Raw genomic sequence first — 25,739 nt, 5'->3', positions numbered from 1 at the left:
CAATGGTATACATGTAACAATTTTTATGATTCTAGGTAGGTAGAATGGTGCAAGCATAGTGGTATGTTGGCTGATGCATTAGTGACCATGAAAAGGTTTAGATCTAATCCATTGTTTGGGAAGAATTCAAAATTGGAAAAATTAGAAGAGTATACGAGTAGTCCATAGTCTTAAGTACACCATTGATTTGGTCATCACTGATAAAGATCCCTGCATGGTGGTGGAAGAAGACTCATTGACCCCCAAAAAAAAAAAAAAAAAACTCGGTCTTGTTTGTAATTGTAATTTGTGGCATCTATATCCTAAAAGTCATAAATGAAACAAAACCAATCAATGGTTAGACTTCTGCTTTTTAATTCCCAGTGATGGGCTGAAGAAATACAACCACTAATTTAATTATATGCTAGTACTGAAAGTGAATGAAAACCAACTCAATAAAATTGTTTAATTTTTTTTTCTCAATAAATAGTTAGATTAATAATTGTTAGTACCATATTTCTTAATTCCATGTTGAACATCATTTATAATTTAGATCAATATATAACTCATATAGGTGGATGGGAGAGGGCTATTCGAAGCGTAGGTTCTCTCTTGTTCGGGATCGAGAGTGGACGTTTGCATCATGTGATCTTCATTAAGGAGTTATTCTTGTTTAATTCTTTATTTTCATTCGAAAAAAAAATAAAATATATGAGATTTGATTCCATTTATTGGATTATGATAAATATGACTCAATTATAAATTAGCAGCCCCGATCTCTTGGACTACAGGAGTCCAAGAGATTATGGTCACCCATCGTTGGATATTAATCCAATGGTTCAAAAAAAGTTTCTTGGACTCCTGTAGTCCAAGAGATCATAACTGTATAAATTAGATGGAGAAGTGTAACGGTTGATGTTGAAGGTCAAATTGATTCATGGACTAGTATGAGTAATGCATTTACACTCTTTCTCTACCAAACTTAAGAAGTAAGGGTCAACAGTCAGTGCTAAGTACTAACATTGACTGCAGAATATAGAATATTCAGACACTGAATCAACAAGAAATTCAATCTCACATTAATTTTTTTTATCACACTAATTCAACAAGACATTCATTCTCACATAATTTTATGTTAGCAAAAGATATGACATCATTTTACCAGGTGGAGTGCAAAACAAAGTTGCATTTTTCAAATAGGATGAATTTATTGGCATCGACAAATTCTTTCTCGGTCACGCATAAAAAATTCATACGTTAGGATGATATAATCTCTATATCTACAACACTTCATTACTTGATGTGACATATAATATATCTCTTAATGTAAACACGTAAGTGAGTTATATCAAGCCGATATGCAAGTTTTTTCCTAATTTCGTAAGCAATTTTTAGCTGTCGAAATATAATTTTTGGGTTTTCATAAAAGTAAAACTAACCGTAAAAATACTTGGACTCGTTTGTAGTTTCAAGTCTGGTACATAACGTGTGGATTGTAGGTATGGGGCCAACCCAAATATGAACTCGTAGTCAATTGACATATCTGTGTCGTTTACCTCAAGCAGTTTGTCGTGTTCTTTACTTTACAAGGAATTTGACATGTAAATGCAAACACTTTTCCCTTTGATACTGAACAGTCTATTTTGAATAATTAAATAAAAAGGACCACAACGTTTCTGAAAGGCCAAGAGGTGTCACAAAGTTATTAAAACGACAATATTGTTTAGTGAAATTACACAAAACGACAAAGCAAATTACATCATATGTCGTTTTAAATTTAATAAAATTCCGGAATTATCTTCTCTTGTTCATGTAGATCTTAAAGCACAATTAAAAAAAAGTATCTTTAATCCCTAATTTGATTGAAGAGCCCTCCTCAATTGTATTTTCTTTTCTGTCTCCACTATTTCTTTTTCTTCTTATCTCTGAACTCTAATGATGCATCTCCATCCTCACTTGATTTCAAGGTATGTACTGTCCCGAAAATAAATTTTGGCTCTTACAAAGGTTGACGAGATTTACACTTCAGTATTTCTAACTTTAACGTGAGAGAGTTCTTAAGTTTGAATTACACTCTCCTCTTAACAAACACAAAAGGAGATAAAGACAAGTTTATTTAAAAATCATATACATCAAGCCCCGAAATCGACCATGTATGCACTTTATTATTCTTATCCTCATGATTAAATGGAAAAAAAGATTCCTCCATGTGAGTTATTCATAAATTTAATACGACTAATTTATTCAAGATGAACCTGCTTCTGGATTAATATTAGAAGTTTATGTAGAAAAGTAAGCATATGGACGTAATGCAAACTAAAAACAAGTTCTAACAGCGTCACACTGTTTGTTATATTATTATGATTACGATGGCTCAATATGACTTGATGATGCATCTATGGATTTCCTATACTTTCTCTCTCTTTGTTTATTCAAAAAATTTAACCTACTTTAATTGATCGAGTAAGCAAATTTGTGTATAAGCAACTAATGACATTTTTTTTGGGGTTAGTTGCTTGGAATGATGAATTTGAATTGGGAATGAAGTTACAAATATGAGAGATAAAAAATGAATATGAGATCAACTGCTTCTTTTTTTTTTCTTTTTTCTTTTTTTGTTGAGAAATTCTGGAATTGCATTCGTAATTTAGCTAAAAAAGTCATTAGCCACAAATGACCATTACAATAACGGAGTGATCTAACATCAAAATTAAGACAATCTGATGCGCCTCTACTAACAATCACGCAAGAATTGAAGAAATTCTGGCTTCAATTATATTACAGATTTTAATGTGAAACTCAATAATATTTATTTAAATTTATATTCTGTAAAATTCTATAACTTCATAATGGGTAAAAGTAGCCAGCATTCAACCTCTTCTACATAAAATTAAAGTAGTAATTCCACATGAAAGTCACATTAAATGATTATCTACTACGATTCTTTTAATCTTTTTTTTTTTTGGTAACATGACAGTAAATTTAAGAAAGTTACTGCACCAAGATAATCTTGTTCGTGGAAAATAGCATAATTTCACACCTAACATGAATCATGTGATCGAAAATGGAAGTTGAAGAGAAAAAAGAAAGAAAGAGCTTGGCAAGAAAGAGTTGCCGCAAAAGTAACAGCGCTTTTGTACTTTTTTCTCCTTCTTCTTCTTCTTCTTTCTAGACTGAGTCAAGCGTGAACCTGTTCTGTTGAATGCCACGCGGTTCAGAGTTTGAGTTCTTGACAGAAATAAAAGCCACACTATTCATTGGATTCAACCCTCATGTCATAAAGCCCTGCTTAAGTCTTAATAATGAAAGGTTTACCAGTGGAAATAAATTCTTCTTTTTGAGACTAATCGCCATTGGAGAAAGATTTCTTTTCCATGCAGCTTTTTGGGACCCGACAATCACCTTTGTAGAAAGAAAGGTAAAAGGCACACATAATAATTTTTTTTTTTGGGATAAAGATCACGATGTGTTCCCGCATTCAAAGAGTCGTATTAATTCCAGCTCAAAGTTTGACTTGCTTCTGATGACAAAGCACGCATAATCTTTATAATAATAAACAGTTCTGATCTCTTGGACTATAGGGGTCCAAAAGATTGTGGTCACTCACCGTTGGATGTTAATACAACGGTTCACTCAATCTTGAACTCCTTTTAAGAAACTTTTTTGAACCATTAGATTAATATCCAACGGTGAGTGACCACAATCTCTTGGACTCCTGTGGTCCAAGAGATCAAGACTGTGAATTATATATCATTAATCAACGTAATTTTTTATTATTATTTAAAATCTTGGATGATGTTGTGCTTCAAGTAAAGCTGATATCAAGTGCTGTTGTTAAAGTCATGATTGGATGACAATACACATTGATGGACATATTGATCGATTAAAGCAAAGCAGTAGGACAAGTGGAACCTTTTTTGTGTGCATCAAAATTTGATTTTGTCCATTCGTTTTACGAAGCGGAGCTACTCAGAGGCTTGAAAATATCCCTTCCTCAAAAAATGCTAAACATATTGCATGAAAGTTTCTCTTTTCCTCATGACCTTTTTTAAAAATTTAAAATTTTATTTATTTATAAAGAGTGATAGCAGTTTGTTGATAAGAACAAATTTACGCATGCAACACCAAATTTATTTATTTATTTAATTTTCATTTATGAAAAGTCATTTGTGTTTCACTTTAGGATGTATGCAGTACCAAATTATGAGCTCCCAAAAAGGTGTGGAGCATGCATGTACTAGGATAAAAGTTGATGCCAAATTATGAGCTCCCAAAAATAGAGAGAATTCTCTAAGTTTAATATTCAACCTCAAAAACTGTCTTACAATTAACTATAAAATAGCTTTTATACTTGGGGAAAATAAACCAAACTCCAAACCTTAGCTGAAATAAGAAAACAAACGTACTTCCTAAACTAAACTCCCAATTCTAATTGAAATAGGAAAACAAACTTACTTCCTAAACCAAACTTCCAATACTAATTAAAATTGGAAAAAAAAAATATTTTCCTAAAACAGATTCCTACAATATTAATTATGCATCTTGAGCTTGTCAAACTGAAACAGGAAATTATGATGATGCTTGCTGCATCATTCTCCCCAGGTTAAGAAGAATTCATCCCTGAATTCAAATTTTCCTCGTCAGAGATATCACCATGGTAAGGAAAGAGATGTTTGACATTGAACACATCGGCAGTATGTAGATGACTAGAAAGCTTGAGGCAGTAAGCATTTGGATTAATCTTAGCAACAATCTCCACTGGACCAATCTTTCTTGCAGCCAACATGTTGTATTTCCCAGCCGGAAAATGATCTTTTGTCAAGATAGCCCAAATCAAGTCACCTACCTCAAATTCGACATGTTGGCGCTTCACATCAGCCACTTGCTTGTATTTCGCATTGGCATCCTCAAGCCGCTGCTTTCTTGTTGAGTGAATTTGATGAAGTGTAGCCGCAAATTCTTCTGCCTTGCCATTAACTCACTTCAAATCTGGAACTGGTGCAAGATCAAGAGGACACTTTGGGTTATAGCCATAAGTAACAAAAAATGGACTGAACCCAGTGCTCCTATTGATAGAGTGATTGAAAGCCAATTCAGCTTGGCTCAATTTTTTATCCCATTACTTCAAATTATCTCCCACCAAGCTTCTTAGTAAATTTCCAAAGGATTGATTGACAACTTTAGTCTGCCCATAAGTTTGAGGATGGTAGGCACTACTAAAATTTTATTTTGTATTAGTAAGCTTCCACAAGTACTTCCAAAAAGATGAATTTATTAACATCGACAAATTCTTTCTCGGTCACACATAAAAAATTGCATACTCTAGGATGATATAACCTCTATATCTACAACACTTCATCACTTGACGTGACATATAATGTATCTTTTGATGTAGACACGTAAGTGAGTATGCAAGTTTTTTCCTAATTTCGTAAGCAATTTTTAGCTGTTGAAATATAATTTTTGGGTTTTCATAAAAGTAAAACTAACCGTAAAAAAACTTGGACTCGTTTGTAGTTTCAAGTCTTTTGCGGAACGTGTGGATTGTAGGTATGCGGCCAACCCAAATATGAACTCGTTGCCAATTTACACATCTGTGTCGTTTACCTCAAGCAGTTTGTCGTGTTCTTTACTTTACAAGGAATTTGACATGTAAATGCAAACACTTTTCCCTTTGATCCTGAACAGTCTATTTTGGATAATTAAATAAAAAGGATCACAACCTTTCTGAAAGGCCAAGACAAGAGGTGCCACAAAGTTAATTATTAAAACGACAATACTGTTTAGTGAAATTGAAGTACAATTAAAAAAAAGTATCTTTAATCCCTAATTTGATTGAAGAACCCTCCTCAATTGTATTTTCTTTTCTGTCTCCACTATTTCTTTTCTTCTTATCTATGAACTCTAATAATGCGTCTCCATCCTCACTTGATTTCAAAGTATGTACTATCCCGAAAATAAATTTTGGTTCCTACAAGAGCTGATGAGATTTACACTTCAATATTTTTAACTTTAACTTGAGAGAGTTCTTAAGTTTGAATTACACTCTCCCATTGACAAAAACAAAAAGAAATAAAGACGACAAGTTTATTTAAAAATCATATACATTAAGCCCCGAACTCGACCATGTATACACTTTTATTTAACTTATCCTCATGATTAAATGGAAAAAAAGATTCCTCCATGTGATTTATTCATAAATTCAATACGACTAATTTATGAACCTGCTTCTGGATTAATATTAGACGTTTATGTAGAAAAGTAAGCATATGGACGTAATGCAAACTAAAAACAAGTTCTAACAGCGTCACACTGTTTGTTATATTATTATGATTACGATGGCTCAATGTGACTTGATGATGCATCTATGGTGTTCCTATACTTTCTCTCTTTGTTTATTCAAAAAATTTAACCTACTTTAATTGATCGAGTAAGCAAATTTGTGTATAAGCAACTAATGACATTTTTTTTTGGTTTAGGTGCTTGGAATGGATGAATTTGAATTGGGAATGAAATTACAATTATGAGAGATAAAAAATGAATATGAGATCAACTGCTTCTCTTTTTTTTTTTCTTTTTTTTTTGGAGAGGTAAAAGTAGCAAGCATTCAACCTCTTCTGCATAAAATTAAAGTAGTAATTCCACATGAACAGTCACATTAAATGATAATCTAAGAAAAAGACACACCAAGATAATTTAAGAAAGTTACTGCACCAAGATAATCTTGTTCGTGGAAAATAGCATAATTTCACACCTAACATGAATCATGTGATCGAAAATGGAAGTTGAAGAGAAAAAAGAAAGAAAGAGCTTGGAAAGAAAGAGTTGCCGCATTATCAAACATGAGATATGAATCTTCATTTTTCATCTCCTTAGAAAAAGACACGAAAATTGATTTTCATGAATTTCTTTTAACGAACTAGACACAACCGTAGTAAAAACACTCACCATAGGAGGAACATTGCAACACAAACAACATAGTTGAAGAGAAAATCACACAAATTGAAGAATATGGTAATAGGTCTGCCTAGCTTTATGCATTCCAATTAGAGATATTTAGTCATATATCCATTCTTAGCACTTAAACTATAAATAAACCCTACACTATTTAATTTCTATAAACAAACCCAAAAAATGACAACTGGCCTTATTAAATTTAATTTTGATTATTAAATTACTTTGATGCCCTATTGAGTGTTTTGGGTTGAGTTTGTTTTAAGAAATCAATGACAATTTTGTAATTAAAAGAAGTTAAAAGTCTTTTTGTTATGTTATAAATAGGTTTTGGGTGTGTTTCTAAAGTCCATTTCATATAAGGTTTTTTCTTATAATTTGAGCTCTTATATTGTGTATGAGAGTGAATCTTCCTACTATTAATTACAAAATAGAGCAACTGGGATCTTGGTATGGTGGACAAGGAGCGCAAATGTATTGAGGAGGAGGACAGCCCATGAGATACTGGATTGTTGCCTCTGGCTCTTTGTTCTTCTCTTTCTCCTTGTTTTCCTCAATTTTCTTTTCCTCCACAGGGTTCACACTGACCACCTCTGCATACTTCAAGCTTTTTCTGAGCTGATTTGTGAGCAGAACAACATCAATACCTTCCCCTGTCACCTCTATTAGGTCCTTGTCCTGCTGCAAACTTGCTGAGTTCACCCCTGTATATAATATATACATATCCATCAGCACAAAACAGATGGGATTAATAATTAATCTTTAATTAGTATTGGAGATATATGTAATTATGGGGTTTGTTTGAGTTAATTTCTGGCATTTGATTCAAAACATGTGGAGTCTTCTTGGTTAATTACCATCAACCCCAACTGCAGCCTTCATAGCTTTGGCTCTGGATTTCTCATCGTGCACAGACAACTTGATCACCACCTTTTACTGCAAAACCAAAACAACTTTTAATTAGCATAAAACCCAGGTTTTGAATTGCTTCCTCTGTTCTGTTTCCCAGAATGCATATATTCTTTGCATGGACCTCAGTATCACACATACCTGCATGAGCCCTGGTCCTTAGTTAATGATGAATATGATGATGAGCCAAAGGCCTTTCAACCTACTGGCTTTTTTGGCCTAGAGAGAGAGAGAGAGAAAGAGGAAAAAGATGTGTGATGTTATGCTGTTGAAAATTGGTGCTCTGTGTGAAGGGATTTGGTATTTATAGGCAGGCCTCTGGGAGTCTTTGGTTATCCAAGTGCTTTGCTGATTGAGAAATGAGAAGATCTTATTTTCTCTTTGTAGTAGCCATGCTATTTTTGCATTCATATTTATTTATTCACAACAATAAGTTAATAGCCCTTTTATATATTTGCTATTATATGGAGTTTTAAACTTAAATGGAATTCAAGTTATAAAGGATGTTTCTGTGAAGGCAGAGACAGTCACACAATGAAGGACTTGACTTGTATAGAATACCACTTATGAATTGTTAGACTCAGTTATCACTTCCTTTTCTAGTTTTTTTAAAACATGAAAGTATGCTACACATCATTTTTCACTCACTCAGCATGGTTATCTCATGTCTGCCAAGAAAAAAACATGGTTGTCTCTCCTGCTCATGAACTGAGACAGGTTAATCAGTTTTTCTTGCACAACAAACAATTGTCATTAAAACTGTTTAGCTTGAATAGAATACCACATATGTTAAGTAACCAGCTCATATAACTCCTCCCTCTTTAGCTTTCACATCACGGGTTCATATGATGATGATGATAAAGAAAAGAATTACACAAATCCGTTTCATGTAAGTTTTTCTCAGTACCGATGGTACATGTATATAGTATATATATATAACACTATTTGTGGTTCTAGGTAGGTAGAATGGGGCAATCATAAGAGGCTACCATGTTGTGGTGTTCTTTGGGAATGAATACAAAATTGGAAAATTGAAGATTATATGATTAAGTCAAAAGTCCTAGCACAACATGTATTTTGTGATCACTCATGAAGATCCCCGTATCTTGGTGGAAGAAGCTTCTATATCCTAAAAGTCTCTCTCATTTGTGCAATTCAAAACCAACCAATGGTTACACTTGTGACTTTTATTAGTTCCTGATTGTGATGTACCCAGAAAATGCAACCACTAATAGCTCGTAGCTTGTACTGAAAATGAATGAAAACCAACTCAATACAAATTGTTCATATTTTTCTTAATCAATTGACCAAAAAAATAAAAAATCTTAATCACATGTGAAACATCATTTATGATTTAGATTAGAATAGGATTAGTAAATATAACTCGTTTATAAGTTAATATAATCTGTGTGTCTACATCACTCATCATCCCGTGATGTAACATGTAATGTAACTTCTATATCTACATCACTCATCATCACATGAATGCTATAGACATCATGGGTCATGAACATTTCTTTGGTTGGACGACAGCCTTTCCGAAAGCCAAGGGGTGCCATAAAGTTAGACTTATTAAAGGGCTTAATGGAACTTATGTAATCAAGTCAACTTATGGTAATGCATCTAGGGAGTTCCCTACACTTTTTATTCTTGTATTTCTTTTGTATTAAAAAAATTGAACCTTATTAATTGATTGAGTAAAATAATTTGTTTATAAGCAACTAATGACACGATTACTTGCTTAGAATAGGAGAATTAGGGAGTGAGCAATATAATGAATGAGTATGATAATGAATAGTAGTTGTTGGTGCTGTTTTTGTAAGAGTACGTATGAGATAAACTACTTCACTTAAACAATCTAATTTCTATTACCATATATGGTTTAGAGACACTCTAGTCGTTTTCACTTTGAGGTTAGAGGAGGCCATTGTTCTTCCTTCCCTCTCCCCTTCTCTCTTCCTCCCTTCTCCTCTTTTCCCCAATTTTCAGATATATAAGGTTTCCCTATTTGTCTTATTAAAATAAATTAAAAATATAAAAAGACCATAGTACAGCCGCGTGGCTGTACTATTCTTGAAAAAAATAAAAACATACAAACGTATAGCTGCGCAGCTATAAATAAAATAAAGTCCCTCATAGCGTTTAGACTCCCACGTGTCATAAGCCGTATAGCTGCACGACTATACTATTTTTTAATTAAAAACAGACCGAAGTATAGCTGCGCGGCTATACAGTTTTTAATAAATAAAAAATTATACGGGTATAGCCGCACGGCTATATGTTTTTTTAAAAAAAGACTCGAGTATAGCCGCGCGGCTATACTATTTATAAATAAAATAAAGTAAAGTCTCTCCTAGCGTATGCAGTATAGCCGCCCGGCCACACCATTTTTTAATTAAAAAAGACCAAAGTACAGCCGCGTGGCTATACTATTTTTGAATTTAAAAAAAATACCTAAGTACAACTGAAAATTTTGGCTACTATATAATATTTTAATATATTATTTTTAATTAAAAAATATATTAAAATTATGTGTATAATACATGAATTGTTTATGTATTATTGAAAATTTTATAAAAAACACATGAGATGGGCGATAACATACGAAACTCACATACACTGGCTAAGATTCGAACCCAGGACCTCTCTTTGGAGAGTATTTTCACTAAACCACTACACTAATGGGTTGTTTACAAAAATCCAACCTTTTCAAGTCTTCATGAAAGGTTTACCAGTGGAAATACATTTGTCTTTTGACTCAGTTGTCCATTAACCTTTCTTTTCCATGCAATATGGATCAACTTTTTGGACACAACAATAACCTTTGTAGAGCACATTATTATTATAATGTTCGGCCAATTATTATTATTTTTTTTTTATAAATTAGAATGGGAAAACTGTTAAATGATACCCAAGTATTGGATGACTGAAGTCGATATCAGATGATGTAATTAATTAAAGCATAGAAATCATATGAAAATCAACCATAAATGCGGACATTCAGTCTCCTAAGCCAGATTGAATGAATAATCATATGAAAAACATCAAATCTCTTGGGGGGACTGTTCACCACAAAATGCCTTTGCACTTGCTTAACTCTCTTCTGCATTCTTCTATATTGCTCTTCAGGGATCCCCATTAAGATTTCTTTCAGATGTGGAATTTCGCTTACAGAAACTTGAACAGAGAAAAACTCCCAATTGAGCACATCACTGAAAGGCAGAACATAGTGCTGTGATATCAAAACTGGAACACACTCTGCATATATTGCCTCTGCAATTCGTGGACTTGCAACTTCATGGCCACTTGGGCATATGCAGTACTTGCTTTTCTTCAGCATGTCATGGTATGAAACCCCTTCGGGGAGTGTTTCATAGACCAGCAAATCTTTGTCCTTCTCTTTCCAATGTTGGAAAAGTAATGGCCTAATTCGACCATGCATGCGTCCTGCAAAGAACGCTAGGGTTGTACGTTCGGAGGGAGGCAAGCCACCAACTAGACCGGTTATGTCACCTGTTTCCAGGTTGATTTCAGGAAAGGATGCATCTTTCTTAGGGTTGAAGTGCTCAGAAGTATTTGCATTGCATAGTACGCGGATGGCAACAAAGTATAGTTGTTTAACATACCATGTTGCCCTTGGCCCCTATACAAAAGCAAATAAGCCTACTAATTACTCTATTGTGAATTTGAACCATTGATCATGTCGATTTTTGTTTCAATATGTGATCCGGATTAACAATCTAGCCAAATTTAAGTTAGAAGTACTAGTTAGTAAGAAATTTACCCAATCATGGCAAGAAAGCATGACATGATCAGCTCCAAGGCTTCTGTTCCAAAATGGATACTTATTCGATACGACACGAACATAATCAACCACGGTGCGCTCTAGAACAGCTTTGTCACGAATAATTGGATGAAACAGGTACTCAATGATCATCACAACACTGAATGGAAGAAAATAGACATGAGCCTTGTCAGGGTCCAGAGTCCGGAACTTGGTATCAGTTTCCATGAAGCTAAGGAAGAGCCCCTCCATAGAGTATATGTTCTTGCAAGGGCCATTGTGAAATATAGGTGGCTCTCCCTCTTCATAGACATATATCTTAAACAAGCTTTCCATTAAGAGGTGACTCCTACATAGTTGAAACAAATTAAGACAGAACTGAAGAGTAAGACAATTTAATTACTAGGATTTATTGAAAAATTCAAAGGTTCTTGTTGCGAGCATTGAGTACCGGTGAAATGCGTAAGCATTCCTGTATATATCGCCTTGTGGAACATAATCTGCGTCTTCAAGAGCTGTCTGGTTGAATTTTGATGTTGCTTCCCTTATCAATGCTCTGGCAGTAGCTAGACCAGCTTCAAGTCTCTCCAGGTTTACATCTCCCTTCCGCTTATCTGTTTTCGAAACAGAATTACCAATGTAGCTCCTTTCAAGATCAGGCAATGCCTTCTGCCTTCTTGCTGTATCCTACAAGATTAAATTGGTAAAACTTGGTTAAACGGGTTTGCAACATAATGAAATTCTGCAGCAAATAAAAACCAACTGATAAAATTACCAAACTTGAATAAGTAGAATACCATGTGTGATGAAATGTGGTTGAATGTGAATGCAGAATCAGATTTCCTATCTACACTGGTACTCAACCATGGAAATGGAGACGGCGAAAAATCAAACCAAGATGTTCCTTTTGAACCCTTTATCAGAACCATATAAACCATAGCAATGGAAGCCATAGCAAACACAACTGCATTTGGATATCTTCTGTAAACCTGCTTCATCTCTCCCTCCTCCTCTCACTTTCTCTATCTCACACACACAAGCACACGTTGTCTTTTAGAACATATAATGCTGTAAATACCTATGAAGTACATGTATTGTTGTAAATTGTCAACAAGTTTTTTCCTCATCAATTTTGTCACTTAATATATAATTTGATCTCTCATGCATTTTGTCACTTAAGTTTGTTTTTGTTATTTGCTATTGGTCTTGTTGATTCTTCAAACACAAGATAATCAGATTTTGAGATGCTCGAGACCACTGTCTTTTGCATCAACAACAAAGCATCTAATATAATATCACCTTTATGAAAACTAGACAACACAAACCACCGTCCAAGCAAGGGCAACTCTTTAAAATTACATTTTCAAATAGTTTTAAGCACCAGAATCTATTAGAAACCCGGGCTTCACTACCGTCGGTGCTGGATCTCACGCTAATCAATAGTTCACAGTCATCCACGTACATGTGGATCGGCGATGATATTTAGCAAAATGCATTTAAATAACCAACTATAACATGAAAGGATACAATATATGCCTTTTTACTTCAAATGCTTACATACTTCATGCTGCCTTTTACTTCAAATTCATACTATTTAAAGCATCTGATATATCATCACTTAGAGTGCTAGTTGTTTGGTTGCAAGCAGGCTTTAATTCATGAGAAGTTTCATGTTTCAGAGAAAATTTGAAGGTGTAGCATTCATTGAGAGGAAATTTTTTGTTGCTCTGGATGCCTCCTCCTCTCTTGTTGTGGTAGCCAGGGTAGTTCGACTTTTCGAACCACACTTTCTCTTTCAGAACCAGGCCGGCCTTCTCTGCAAGCTCCTTCAACTTCCATTGATCGTAGGGGTAGTCATCCCTGTGTGAAACATGAACTTCCCCACCTTGGCTGAGCATCCCACGGGCACTTTTGAAGAATGCTTTCAACAAATCCCTGTGCATTCTAATTCAATAGAACCCCCCAAAATTGATCACTAAAGAGCAGAGTAATTAAGTAACTAACCTCGTTTAGTGGCTCGGTCTGGATACTAATGTCCTAATCGCTATTTAGCAAACTTATAAATGTTGAGACAACATACCAACATATTGTATATTAGAAGTCCCATTTAGAGTGATGAAGCTCATAAGTACTAGCTTGGACTCAATTCCAATCGAGTACAAACCGAACCACCAAAACAAGATATCTATGTGTATAATACATATATAGCATATGAAAAATCAATAAAGAGCTTAAACCAAGCTGCCATTGGATTATACAAAATTGATTAACCATGCGATATATGTGACAAGATAATTGGAAATGAAAGCTTCGGTTATATGAAAACAATTATGACAAATTTGATCAACTTGGTCACTTACTGTATGAGCTCATCATCTCTTTCGCATAGCCAAGAGTAATGGCCTGCATGAGGAAAGTTGAAGATGATAATATCAAACTTCATGCACATAAGGGTGGGATGCTGGTGCATTTCATACACATCAACTTCATATAACACCAAGCATCCTCTTCTCTCCAACTCTTCCAAATGTGCCTCACTGCTCCAATGTTCCGTCCGTAGAGTATCTGAAATTCAATTTTTTTTTTTATTGATCAAATTAATTAGCTAAGGTGAAACAAAAAAAGAAAATTAAAAACAAGGTATATTTGAAAAATGTACCTTCAGATTCAAGAGTGGTAGCCACCATGTTAGCGGCAGAGCAAAAAGCTCGAGCCAAACAAGCAGAAAATGAGAAGTCTCCCTCACCAACCAACAATATCTTTTGAGAGCTAGAGTAGTGTCCTATTTGTCTGTTTTTTTCACCCATTATTGATTTAAACTCAAGTTTCTGCAAATATTGTATTCCCTTGGAATGATTTATTTCACTTTATATAATAGCACTGAGAGAGCTAAACGGACTGTGCTTAAATGAAGGCTTTCAATACAGATGGTAGTTTCCAACAAAATAAATAAAGAGAGAAGAGGAAAAGTATCTTGTGATGAAGAGTAGTGCAGGAGGAGGGAGACAAGAAGATGAAAAGTTTGAGAATATTTTTATTTGTTAGTGTCTTTTAATGAAAAACTAATGGAATTTTTTTTCAAACTAGAGTGGCGACTGAGGTAAGGTGGCGAGGTTGGGTATGGGGAAAATTTTAATAATTTTACTTTTACTGATTTAATCTTATTTTTTAAGGTTTCTTATTTTAAATAAGATGAATTGAAGGGAGAGTGAAAATGTGAGGATTATGAAAGGAAAAAATTTGACTCCTTACAATCAATGTTGTTTTGACACTTATCAAATTCCTTTTCTTTTCTTTTTTTTGAAACCCTGTCAATATTGCTTGGATTTGACAAGTGTCAAAACTCCATTGATTTTAAGAAAGAGCTCCTCCTCAATTTTAAATAGACAAGCCAATATCAAAATAAGACTAGATAGTAAATTCAAGGACATTTGTCATAACTAATACAATCAAGTAGCAATCTACATGCATTAACATCAAAATAGGTGTATTTCTATAGCCCCACATCTTGCATACTTCATATGGCTTAGGATCAAATCTTTTACAAAGCCATACGCACAAAACCAAAAATATTCAAACTACCAAAAGTATTCAAAGCAAGCAAAAGAGAGATCTGATCGATGATCCTCTCCATAGGCCTAATGCATCACCACCACCTTCTGCTTCAAAAGGATACTATACTACCAAACACTTCACATAATCATATAAAGTCGTCGCTGCAAACAGACATTTCATCGCAAGTATAGTCATACTCATATTGTTGCAGAGCAAATTTGAATGTGAAACAATTTCTGAGACGAAACGTTTTGTTGCTCTTGATGTCACCCCCTCTCTTGTTCTGGTAACCCGGGTAGTCCGATTTTTTAAACCACACTTTCTCCATCAAAACCAGGCCTGCTTCCTCTGCAAGTTCCTCCACATTCCATCTGTTATACGGGTAGTCATCTCTGGTTGCAACATGAACTTCCCCGCCTTCCCTCAGCATCCCACGGGCATTTTCGAAGAAGGCTTTCAACAAGTTCTTGTGCATTCTGCTTCCATTCAACGCCCAAATCAATTAGCCCCCAAGGTAGGGAAACTAAGTAACTAAATTAAGAATACTATATGGTAGCAAATAATTATGTAACTAATTATAGGCCTGCAGCTTCACCACTGCATTGAATAACATTGATTAGCCATGAAACACTTGATAAGACAATTGGGAAAATATAGCATCCTTGGATATGATACCAATCAAATAAAATTCTCCACCTCTTCTTCAATAAAATGTCAAATTATCCATCAGTGATCATACATAACAATGAATTCATCACTGGTTTTTTTTGTTATGGATCTGGATGATGATGATGATTTTCCAAAAGAATATATTAAAGAGGGACTTGTGTAGTAGAAAAATGTTGAGCATTCATAATCATTCATTATTGGAAAGGGTAATTAAGAAACTTAAGCTGCACAAATCTCATACAAATACAATCCAATCAAAACAAACTGTTAGGGTTGACACCTGTGTGCAACATACTACTAATTATTTGTTCTAGTTAATTAATTTAGGGTCACTTACTGAATTAGCTGAGGGTTTCTTTCACGTAGCCAGGGGAAATGGCCTGCATGAGGAAAGTTGAAGACGATGACATCAAATTTCCTCCATTGCAGAGCGGGATGGAGGTCCATCTCATACACATCAACATCATGCAACACCAAGCACCCTCTCCTCTTCAACTCACTCAAGTGTGACAAACAGCTCCAATGTTTGGACCTTAAAGAACCTAAAAATTGAATCTTTCATCAAATTTATCACTGAAAAACAAAAAATAAAGAGACCCCAAAAATGGTTGCACCAAAAAACAGGGGTACCGCCGAAAATGAACAAAGATTTATTGTTCACATCTTAAAGAGTACCCATGAACATAAAAGTTGTGTTTTTGAAAAATGTACCTTGAGATTCGAGAGAAGTTGCCACCATGTTGCAAGCAGAGCCAAATGTTCGAGCTAAACAAGCAGAGAATGAAAAGTCCCCTTCACCAACCAGCAATATCTCTTGTGCGCTACTGTAGTGTTCAATCCATCTCTCCCTACCACTACCCATTTCTGATTCTGATGAAAATCTCTGCTCAAACGTGCTCACAAGAGAGGAGACCCCAAAGTACTCTCTCACAAGCAAAGGAAAAAAAGCTCGCACCTTTAAAGAAGAGCAGCTACGCATTTGAGAGGGGTCATTGTTGGGCTTTGGGTTTGCGGATGTTTTGGGCCTCTTGAGCTGCAGATTGTTCTAGAAAAAGGTCAAATTATGTTATGGTCATTGTTGTGTGACTCGTTTTTCACTTTAGTCCTTATTTAAAGTTAGTAGTTTCTCTTGTTATAGTTTTGATCCATTTGTAAGAGCAAATAATTTCACGACCACTCCAATGATGTCAAGTGGAAATGCAAATACATATCAAACCTGTCCTAGATCACATTAGTTATGTTGATTAAATTCTCATTTAATTAGCTATCAATTTCCATAATCTCATCCATATACTTAAATAAAGGGCCCCTAATAATTCCAAAGATGGCTACAAGATAATTCCCCTATTTATAGCCAAGGAATATACAAAAAAGGTAATCAATTCCAAAATCCTCCTGCAACTTTCATGAAAAACACACATCTCCCTGGTTTATTATTATTATTTTTTACTTAAGCATTGGAAGGCCCTTGGCAAACACCAAACTATTGTTTATCTGATTGATTATTACTATTTTGCAGGTCATTTTCAAAGAGTAATTAAAGTAGAGCGAACTTCTTCATTTAATTCATCCATAAGGAATTTTTTTTTTACTAGACATTAACAATTAAATTATAAAAGTTTAACATCATCAAAACGAGATAGAGGAGGGCAAGATAGTTGTAGCTCAAGTAATTAAGGCATTTATCTATGCACTTGATATTCTATGTTCGATTCTTCCCTCCCCAATATTGCATGTATAAAAAAAAAAAAAGAAAAAAAAAAGAGTGTGCACGTATGTCAATATAATTGCAAAATTTTTGAAGAGATAACGTAGTTCTCATATATGGTAGTTGCAAATATTGGTATGTAGAATTTCATCTACTAATTTTAGTAGAATTTTCGATTTGAGCTTCATTATTATTATTATTAATGAGACAAAGCTAACATTACATTCATAAAACTACTTCCGGGGCCAAAATGAAAATGAGTTGAACAATATTGGCTAAACATCTGATTAAACTTTAATAATTTTAATTTTATAGTTAAAAAAACAAAAATAAAATATGTTTCTCCGCAAGGGGGTTCCCGCCAAAAGCGTGACGAGACCCAGAAAGCGGTGTCGTGTGTCTTTGTCTCAACATCCCTGCAATGGACTACGTATCACGCTCTTCACAAGCCCCATCGTTCGCCACGTGTCCACTCCTCACCTTCACTTTGTATTGTAACATCAATCAAATCAAACGGCTCTCTCTCTCTCTCTCTCTCTCTCTCTCTCTCTCAAGTCAAGACTCGATGTTTATCATACGCTAGCCTTTATTTTTCTCTAGTCTCTCTCTAGTGTTCTAATTTCTATTAATAGATTCAATTGTTGCCCTAAATTACTTGCTTGGTTTCATGGAGGTTCCGGTGCATTTTGTGCCCAAGCTATTGAGGGCTTTTAGCAGTCTTAAAAGGACTTCTAAACGAGCCATTCGTCTTCTTTTTGTCCCTCATTCTTGACCTTGTCGAAGATAATTATAATTAATCACATAAGTTAATTATTACTAATCACTCCGCTATGCTATGAACAATATGTATTATTAGTGAAATATTGGTGAGCCAAAATTTTTAAGCCCAACCCATGAATATTTGATACCAATATATTACTTATGCCACATGGGCACATGCAAGCATGCCCACATGCAAATATAATGTGTTTATGGTAATGACTGTATGGTTATGTATGTATGTGTATATATTACATGTTCAAATAGTTTTACGCAACAGAATCTATATGTGAATCAATTAACGGTTCACAATTGTTCAGGTTGGATGAGGGTATTTAGCAAAATGGCAAAATGCATGTAACATGAAAAGGAAACACAATCCATCTATAGCTTTGTTTTGCATACGTATACTGTGGTTCAGTCTTAAATCCTTAATTACAAATCCATATATATAGCACATATATGTTCTGTTCTGCTTTCCATACATTTATGGCTGTTACTTCAAATGCATACCATTTTAAGCATATGATATATCATCATCAAGAATGCTGGTTGTTTGGCTGCTAGAAGGCATTAATTCATGAGTAGTGAATTCAGGTTTCAGAGAAAACTTGAAGGTGTAACATTCTTTGAGAGGAAATTTTTTGTTGCTCTGGATGCCTCCACCTCTCTTGTTGTGGTAGCCAGGGTAGTCCGACTTTTCGAACCACACTTTCTCTTTCAAAACCAGGCCGGCTTTCTCAGCAAGCTCCTTCAGCTTCCATTGATCATAGGGGTAGTCATCCCTGTGTGAATCATGAATTTCCCCGCCTTCGCCGATCATCCCACGGGCACTTTTGAAGAATGCTTTCAACAATTCCCTGTGCTTTCTAATCCATTTGAATCCCAAATTAGTGATGAGATTGGACTATATAATGTCGTAATTACTGTAAATGTTGAGATTGGACTTACTGTATGAGCTCATCGTCTCTTTCGCATAGCCAAGAGTAATGGCCTGCATGAGGAAAGTTGAAGATGACAATATCAAATTTCATGCACGTAAGGGTGGGATGCTGGTCCATGTCATCAACATCAACTTCATATAACACCAAGCATCCTGTTCTCTTCAACTCATCCACATGTGCCTTACTGCTCCAATGTTTTGTCGATAGAGTATCTGAAATTTTATCATATATATTGATCAAGTCAATTAGCTAATCTAAAACAAAAAATTGAGAACAGGGTAAGGTAATGGTTGGCCATTTGCTAATACATATATACAGTTATATTCTCCTATGCGAACGCCATTGTAAACCGGGAGAAAAGCAGAAAAGAGTAGTTGTAGATATCTGCATAAGAGAAAATCTGTATACATATATATACTTGCAAAATGTACCTTTAGATTCAAGGGTGGTAGCAACCATGAACAAGCAGAAAAAGAGAAGTCTCCCTCCCCAACTAACAATATCTTATGAGAGCTAGAGTAGTGCCGTATCCATCTTATCCGTCTCTGTTTTTTACGACCCATTATTGATTTATACACTCAAGTTTCTCCAATGATTTATGAGAAGACTTTCAAATTCAATACAGATGGTAAATTCTAAAAAACTAATAAAAAAGAGAGAAGATGAAAAGTATCTTGTGATTAAGAGTAGTGGAGGAGGAGGGAGGCAAGAATATGTGAAGTTGGAAGATAAGAATTTCTGTTCAACTGATTTTAGAAAGAAAAAAAAATGATCTACAACAGACACAAGTGTAGGTTTTGCACTGGGCTGGTGAAGAACGAGAAATGGCTGGATTTTGGTGATCAGTTATTCTCCATGTTGATGCAAAGAAGACGAAAGGATTTCATTATAAAACAAACCAAACAACAAATAAAAACATTAAGATTTATTATAGTTCGGCTTTATATTCTGTGTTGTTCGAAGATGGGGTACAAAATAATACAAATTCCAAATTCTAAATATACCAAACTCGCACACTCAAGAATAAAATAGAAAACAAAAGAGGAAGAAAGAGATAAACTTCGAATCCCCTTGGTCAGGAAGACTGCCTATTTCCCAAGATGTGCGGCAGCTGCTTGTTATCCAAGTCTCTGTCTATAGGTTTAGTCTCACCTTTCAGTCTAGGGGAGCTTCTCCAATAAACCATAGATAATGGCCCGGTAGCACACCAAGTTAACGGAATTTAGGCTAATGAAAAATGGTCTTGACTTACAGATCAATGAAGTGATTTATGGTTTGAATCTTCATAGCACTTTGGTAGTGTATGTTTAGTTTATTATAGCTTGTTTTATAAAAAAATAAAATAAAATAAAACGAGGACAAATGGCCAAACGCCACATAATGCAGGAAAGGATTTCAACTGTGGGCCTAGCGCACCCACCTAATGACCACTATAGGTCATGGCCTACATATTATGTATTACTTTAAGTCAAATAAGCCTACACTTTTCTTAAAAGAACTCCATCAGCCCAATTTTCCTTGACCTTTTAATTATTTCTGCTCTCTTTGCCCTCTCTCTCTCTCTCTCTCTCTCTGCTAGTTATTTTCATCCTTCTCTCTCTACTCTTTTTCTCCTTGACGGTGCTGGGTTGGCCCCTCACTACTGAATTTCATGTACCACCACTGCTTAAAGTAACACATAGGATTCGAATTCTAGTACTGGCTTTTTTTCTTTTTGGTTTGATTATTCTCTGAGGCTTACCAATAACTTTATATATATATTAATCCCTTGACGCTTACGAATGTGAGAATTCATTTTTTTTTTTCTTTTTTTTGCATTTTAGTTTTTAAAATTTCAGAACTAAAAAAGTTAAAAAAGGTAGATCAAATCAAGTGAGATTTAGGCCTTAATTTGTACCTAAATTTCATTTTTGGTCTCTCAATTCGATTATGTAGTCCTCCTATTTTTACTCATGGTTTACTCTTGTTATTTACTTTCAAATTTGTCAATTGTTCTATTAATTTTAAAAGTAAATTAGTAATTTCAATTTTTACTTTTAAAAAAATAAATAAATACATATATTAGTGAGATTTTGTTGAATTTTCGGTTGAGGGGAGATATATAGGGTACTGAAATCGAGGCCGGTCCATTGATTTTGATGGCTTTGGGCATATATAAAAGTTGAGGCATTTTATATTTTTACAAAAAAAAAGTCACATATTTAGATGCTAAGTCGGTCAATTTTTTTCTAGGAATTTTCACAAATAGGCTCATTCTAATATGGCATATTATACTAAAATCCTTATAGAGCTTTTTTGGGGAGGAAAATTGAAAATTAGCCACTTATTATTTTCTAATTGGTTCTTACAAAATTTAAACACACTTAGAACCAATTATAAAATGACTAGTTGCTAGGGTTTTTCTCTCCAAATAGGCTTTATATGGGTTTTTGTATAATATGTTATGCTCAAATGGGCTTATTTATAAAAATAATATTTTTTTAGTACAAGCAATTAGAGGAGTGGGTTTACACAAATATTCATTAGGTGCCATAGAGTTTCGAACCTCTGTCCACATGGATACAGGTGAAAGAGCTCAACAAACTGAAATATACTTCTTTAGCCTAAGTTGGTTAGTTTAACTAAAAGAGAGCATCTTTGTCACTCCATTCGAGAATTTTACTATCAGTTCTTCCTTCTTTTACTACGATGGGAGCGTCCATTAAAGCCAGTACTCCTCCTTTTTTTGGACCAACTTCTCCACATTCTTCTCATTCTTTTTCGGCCAACTGGTGGGTTACACTTTTGAGGCATGATGGATGAGATTGAGAGGGCAAGTCGACTGCCTTAAGAGTGCAAAACAAAAATGAATGGGTTTGTGTGATGTTCGTGCATTAGGGCTTTTCTTTTTCTTTTTCTTTTTTAATTAGTAAAGGGTGAAATGGGTCATGTCGTGTCATTCTCAAGTTGTAACAGGTTATGCGTGTGTCTAGTATTTTTTACTCGTTAACTTAACGGGTCATGTCCCTTCAAACGGATTGACACGAACACAACAAATTCGACCTGTTTGCCAAGTCTAGTCTCCACTACCTCAAAGTTCTCCACAGTATGAAAAGAGAAAGATGGGCATCCCCAATATTTAACTCAAGGAAGTTGGTCACATTCTCAACCTAACACTTGAGAGCAAGCAATGTGTTGCCCGACTTGGAGGAGAAACACTTTCATGAAATAGGGATATCAATTTGTTATCCCCAACCAATAACACTATAACACACATGATAATACATTCATGTGACAGACATGACATGATAATACATCCATCCATGTGATAATACATCCATCATAGTTGGAAAATGATGCTCATTTTATCATTTTATCAATACCCTTTTTTTTTAAAAAAAAATCTGATATACCCATTTGATAACCATACAATTAGAAACTTTTTGCGATACAATCAATAAAGATCAAATATCTCTCGAATATAATCTATATTAGATTATTTTTTTCTCATATTTCGTAACCTCTGACTTTGTACTTTAAAGAAAAAGTAGCTTAGTGGTTGGCATTGCCTTTACCTAACCATGTGATCATGTGTTCAAGTGCATGTGCACCGCGCATCACCACACCATCCCCCTTACTCTTCTTCCGAAGTTAGAGAAAAAATAAAATAAAATGTAAAAGAGAACAATATAAATTGCCCTTTATTATTAGGACATTTCATCCCATGCTTGGTGTTTAGGCCACATTTCTAACTTCTCAAATTATCTTGAACCAATTACAAACTTATATTAGGACCATCAGCCAATGGGGGTTTACCATAGTGGTATGTGGTCCTCCTCTCCTCCTTTCCCTCTCGAAATGGCATCTTGGTTTTAAGACTTCTTAGAGCACCTCCACCGTAAGAGGCTAGTCTAGGCAAGAGGGGACCCTAGGCCCAAGGAGTAGCTCTAGTGCGCTAAGTCCAGCTAGGACAAGGGGTGGGTCCCATGAGCCCAGGCAAGCCCACGGGTAGATCTAGCCCGTATAGTTGCCTTCAGCAAGAAAATTAAATTTTTTTTTACTATTGGCGCTTGGAATGCACGCGCCAACGGTAAAAATTTGAATTTCTTGCCTTGAGTCAGCGCTGACCCAGAGTTGCCAAAAACCAACGGCTACAAGCCACGTGACTTCTCCTGGAGCCTTCGATCTAAAAATCTTATCCAATCCAACGGTTGTTAATTTTTTGGCTAAAATAAATTTGTAAAAAATATCAAAAAATTCTGAAATTTTTTTCTATAAATACCTACCAATATTATTCACTTTTCACACCAAATCTTCATACAAATTCATCTCCTTCCAATATTTTTCACTTTCCACACCAAATTTTCTACAACAAAATTCCATTTGTGTAAAAATACAAATGGTCTCTTCCATCAAAGCCGGAGGGTCATGGACAAATGTTTGAAGTGGTCAAAATTTTGCTGATGAGGTAAAAAAAAATTTAATTGCCATTTAATTCAATTTAATGTCTTTTTATTATTATTTATATTTCTTGCATCTCAATTTTATTTTTTTAATAGATTATTCAAGGCAAAACAGAAAAGAGTAAAACCATTACACATGGCTCCTCAAGTGAACAATGCTTGTAGTCGGTTCCAGTGGTGCGTTTCGTGTCGGAAATAATGGCACTATTACGTCATCCGAAGGAAAATACACCCCTACGTCGTGATTCGGTGGAATCGCCTCCACCAATCACTGAGTCGTCCTTGTACTCGATTGTGTCGGACTATGAGGACTGTGAGTATTTCAATTGTATGATGAATGAGTAGGTATTTCAATTGTATAATGAGTGAGATGTGAATTTTATAATAAATATGGACACGTGGCAATTGAAAATCTTACCCGACAATTTAATCCTAAAATTTTATCTGAAATTTGAGATGAGAAATTTTATAATAAATAATAACATGTGGCAACCAAAAATCTTATCAAAATTAATGGTTTTAGTATAAAAAATAGAAAATAAATTAAAGTGAATAGTAATTGCCATTGCCCTTGTCATTGCCATTTGGGGTGGAAACACAAAAGGTAAGGGCTGCCACTATTCACATGAATAGTGACAAATCTTGCCTTGCCCTTGCCCTTTGGGGTGGAGGTGCTCTTAAGCCACTCCAATCCATCATGCCAAACCCAAAAAATCCTGAATTTTAACCAAAATCATATCCCAACCCAGGAAAAGTAGGAGCTAAAATTTGGGAAAACTCAAAGTTGGGTTGGAATAACAGTCTAATTTTTTTTCGATGGAGCTCACTCAGCCATGATGCAACCCATGTGAAAAAAGGAAATAATGGGGCCTGCGCCGTAGTGTTGCAGAAGTTGTGGCGCGATACTGCCGCAACACTTTTTTTTTTTTTTTTAAATTTTTTATTCCAACAGTACCCAAATCAAAGATTCATATTAAATCCAAGCTATTTTAGCGGTAATAAATATATCCAATGGCTGAAATTTGAAATTTAAATCAAATATCTCTCGAATATAATCTATGTTAGATTATTTTTTCTCATATTTCGTAATCTCTGACATTGTACTTTAAAGAAAAAGTAGCTTAGTGGTTGGCATTAAGGGTGGCAATTTCCTACACGACTCGAAATCCGCACGGAAAAAACACGACCCGAACACGCACGATTAATAATTGGGTAATTTTCGGGTCAACCCGTTATAACCTGTTTATTAAGCCGGTGGGTTTCAAGCCAACCCGTTTATTAAACAAGTCGTGTCACGGATCGTGTCAACCTGTGTAATATACGCCAACCCTAAACTGTTTATTAAATGGGTTGGGTTCAGATTGAGCATTCTTGACACGTTTATTATCCCGACACGACACAACCCATTGCCAGCCCTAGTTGGCATTGCCTTTACCCAACCATGTGATCATGTGTTCAAGTTGGACTGTAATTTTTTTTTTGGTGGAGCCCACTCAGCCATGATGCAGACTATGTGAAAATAGAAAATAATGGGGCATGCGCCATAGTGTTGCAGAAGTTGTCACGCGCTGCAATCGCAACACTTTTTTTTTCTTTTTCTTTTTTATTCCAACAGTAACCCAAATCAAAGATTCATATTAAATCCAAGCTATTTTAGCAGTAATAAATATATCCAGTGGCTGAAATTTGAAATTTAAATTTGTTAAAGATCAAATATCTCTCGAATATAATCTATGTTAGATTATTTTTTCTCATATTCCGTAATCTCTGACTTTGTACTTTAAAGAAAAAGTAGCTTAGTAGTTAGCATTCCCTTTACCCAACCATGTAATCATGTGTTCAAGTTGGACTGTAATTTTTTTTTTTTTTTTTTTGTGGAGCTCACTCAGCCATGATGCAGCCCATGTGAAAAGAGGAAATAATGGGGCATGCGCCATAGTGTTGCAGAAGTTGTCATGCGCTACTATCGCAACACTTTTTTTTTTCTTTTTTATTCCAATAGTAACCCAAATCAAAGATTCATATTAAACTCAAGC

At 34.9% G+C, this 25,739-nt stretch overlaps 4 protein-coding genes and 1 pseudogene across 4 annotated transcripts; all 5 read right to left on the bottom strand.

Annotated features, from left to right (window-relative positions):
* LOC18783110 lies at positions 7,312-8,178 on the bottom strand. Its single transcript, XM_020561134.1, has 3 exons — positions 7,984-8,178; positions 7,791-7,869; positions 7,312-7,637 (listed from the first exon to the last, which is right to left on the bottom strand). Exons 2-3 carry the CDS (start codon positions 7,813-7,815, stop codon positions 7,357-7,359), a joined length of 306 nt encoding a protein of 101 aa, XP_020416723.1. The 5' UTR covers positions 7,816-7,869; positions 7,984-8,178; the 3' UTR covers positions 7,312-7,356.
* On the bottom strand, positions 10,822-12,649 carry LOC18783332 (probable glycosyltransferase At3g07620). Its single transcript, XM_020560675.1, has 4 exons — positions 12,424-12,649; positions 12,078-12,313; positions 11,627-11,975; positions 10,822-11,485 (listed from the first exon to the last, which is right to left on the bottom strand). Exons 1-4 carry the CDS (start codon positions 12,622-12,624, stop codon positions 10,823-10,825), a joined length of 1,449 nt encoding a protein of 482 aa, XP_020416264.1. The 5' UTR covers positions 12,625-12,649; the 3' UTR covers position 10,822.
* On the bottom strand, positions 12,915-14,433 carry LOC18784061 (uncharacterized protein At4g26485). The gene is made up of 3 exons (XM_007216626.2): positions 14,286-14,433; positions 13,987-14,191; positions 12,915-13,570 (listed from the first exon to the last, which is right to left on the bottom strand). Exons 1-3 carry the CDS (start codon positions 14,431-14,433, stop codon positions 13,201-13,203), a joined length of 723 nt encoding a protein of 240 aa, XP_007216688.1. The 3' UTR covers positions 12,915-13,200.
* Positions 15,043-16,764, bottom strand: LOC18783182 (uncharacterized protein At4g26485). The gene is made up of 3 exons (XM_007217366.2): positions 16,562-16,764; positions 16,188-16,392; positions 15,043-15,657 (listed from the first exon to the last, which is right to left on the bottom strand). The coding sequence occupies exons 1-3, from the start codon at positions 16,710-16,712 to the stop codon at positions 15,327-15,329; spliced, it is 687 nt and encodes a 228-aa protein (XP_007217428.2). The 5' UTR covers positions 16,713-16,764; the 3' UTR covers positions 15,043-15,326.
* LOC18784171 lies at positions 18,729-20,439 on the bottom strand (annotated as a pseudogene).

This window comes from Prunus persica, chromosome G3 (assembly GCF_000346465.2).
Source record: "Prunus persica cultivar Lovell chromosome G3, Prunus_persica_NCBIv2, whole genome shotgun sequence".
Lineage (NCBI taxonomy): Eukaryota > Viridiplantae > Streptophyta > Magnoliopsida > Rosales > Rosaceae > Prunus > Prunus persica.
Note: the sequence above shows the minus strand (reverse complement) of the source record. Positions and strands in the feature narration are given on the sequence as shown.

Coding starts and splice junctions, on each gene's coding strand:
- LOC18783110 (XM_020561134.1), bottom strand. CDS start 7,815: ATGAAGGCTGCAGTTGGGGTTGATG. Junction 7,638..7,790: donor GGCTGCAGTTGGGGTTGATG/GTAATTAACCAA, acceptor TATTATATACAG/GGGTGAACTCAGCAAGTTTG.
- LOC18783332 (XM_020560675.1), bottom strand. CDS start 12,624: ATGAAGCAGGTTTACAGAAGATATCCAAATGCAGTTGTGTTTGCTATG. Junction 11,976..12,077: donor AATGCTTACGCATTTCACCG/GTACTCAATGCT, acceptor TCAACTATGTAG/GAGTCACCTCTTAATGGAAA. Junction 11,486..11,626: donor TGCTTTCTTGCCATGATTGG/GTAAATTTCTTA, acceptor GCTTTTGTATAG/GGGCCAAGGGCAACATGGTA.
- LOC18784061 (XM_007216626.2), bottom strand. CDS start 14,433: ATGGGTGAAAAAAACAGACAAATAGGACACTACTCTAGCTCTCAAAAG. Junction 14,192..14,285: donor TACCACTCTTGAATCTGAAG/GTACATTTTTCA, acceptor ATTGAATTTCAG/ATACTCTACGGACGGAACAT. Junction 13,571..13,986: donor AGAGATGATGAGCTCATACA/GTAAGTGACCAA, acceptor CTATTGAATTAG/AATGCACAGGGATTTGTTGA.
- LOC18783182 (XM_007217366.2), bottom strand. CDS start 16,712: ATGGGTAGTGGTAGGGAGAGATGGATTGAACACTACAGTAGCGCACAA. Junction 16,393..16,561: donor AACTTCTCTCGAATCTCAAG/GTACATTTTTCA, acceptor TTCAATTTTTAG/GTTCTTTAAGGTCCAAACAT. Junction 15,658..16,187: donor AGAAACCCTCAGCTAATTCA/GTAAGTGACCCT, acceptor GAATGGAAGCAG/AATGCACAAGAACTTGTTGA.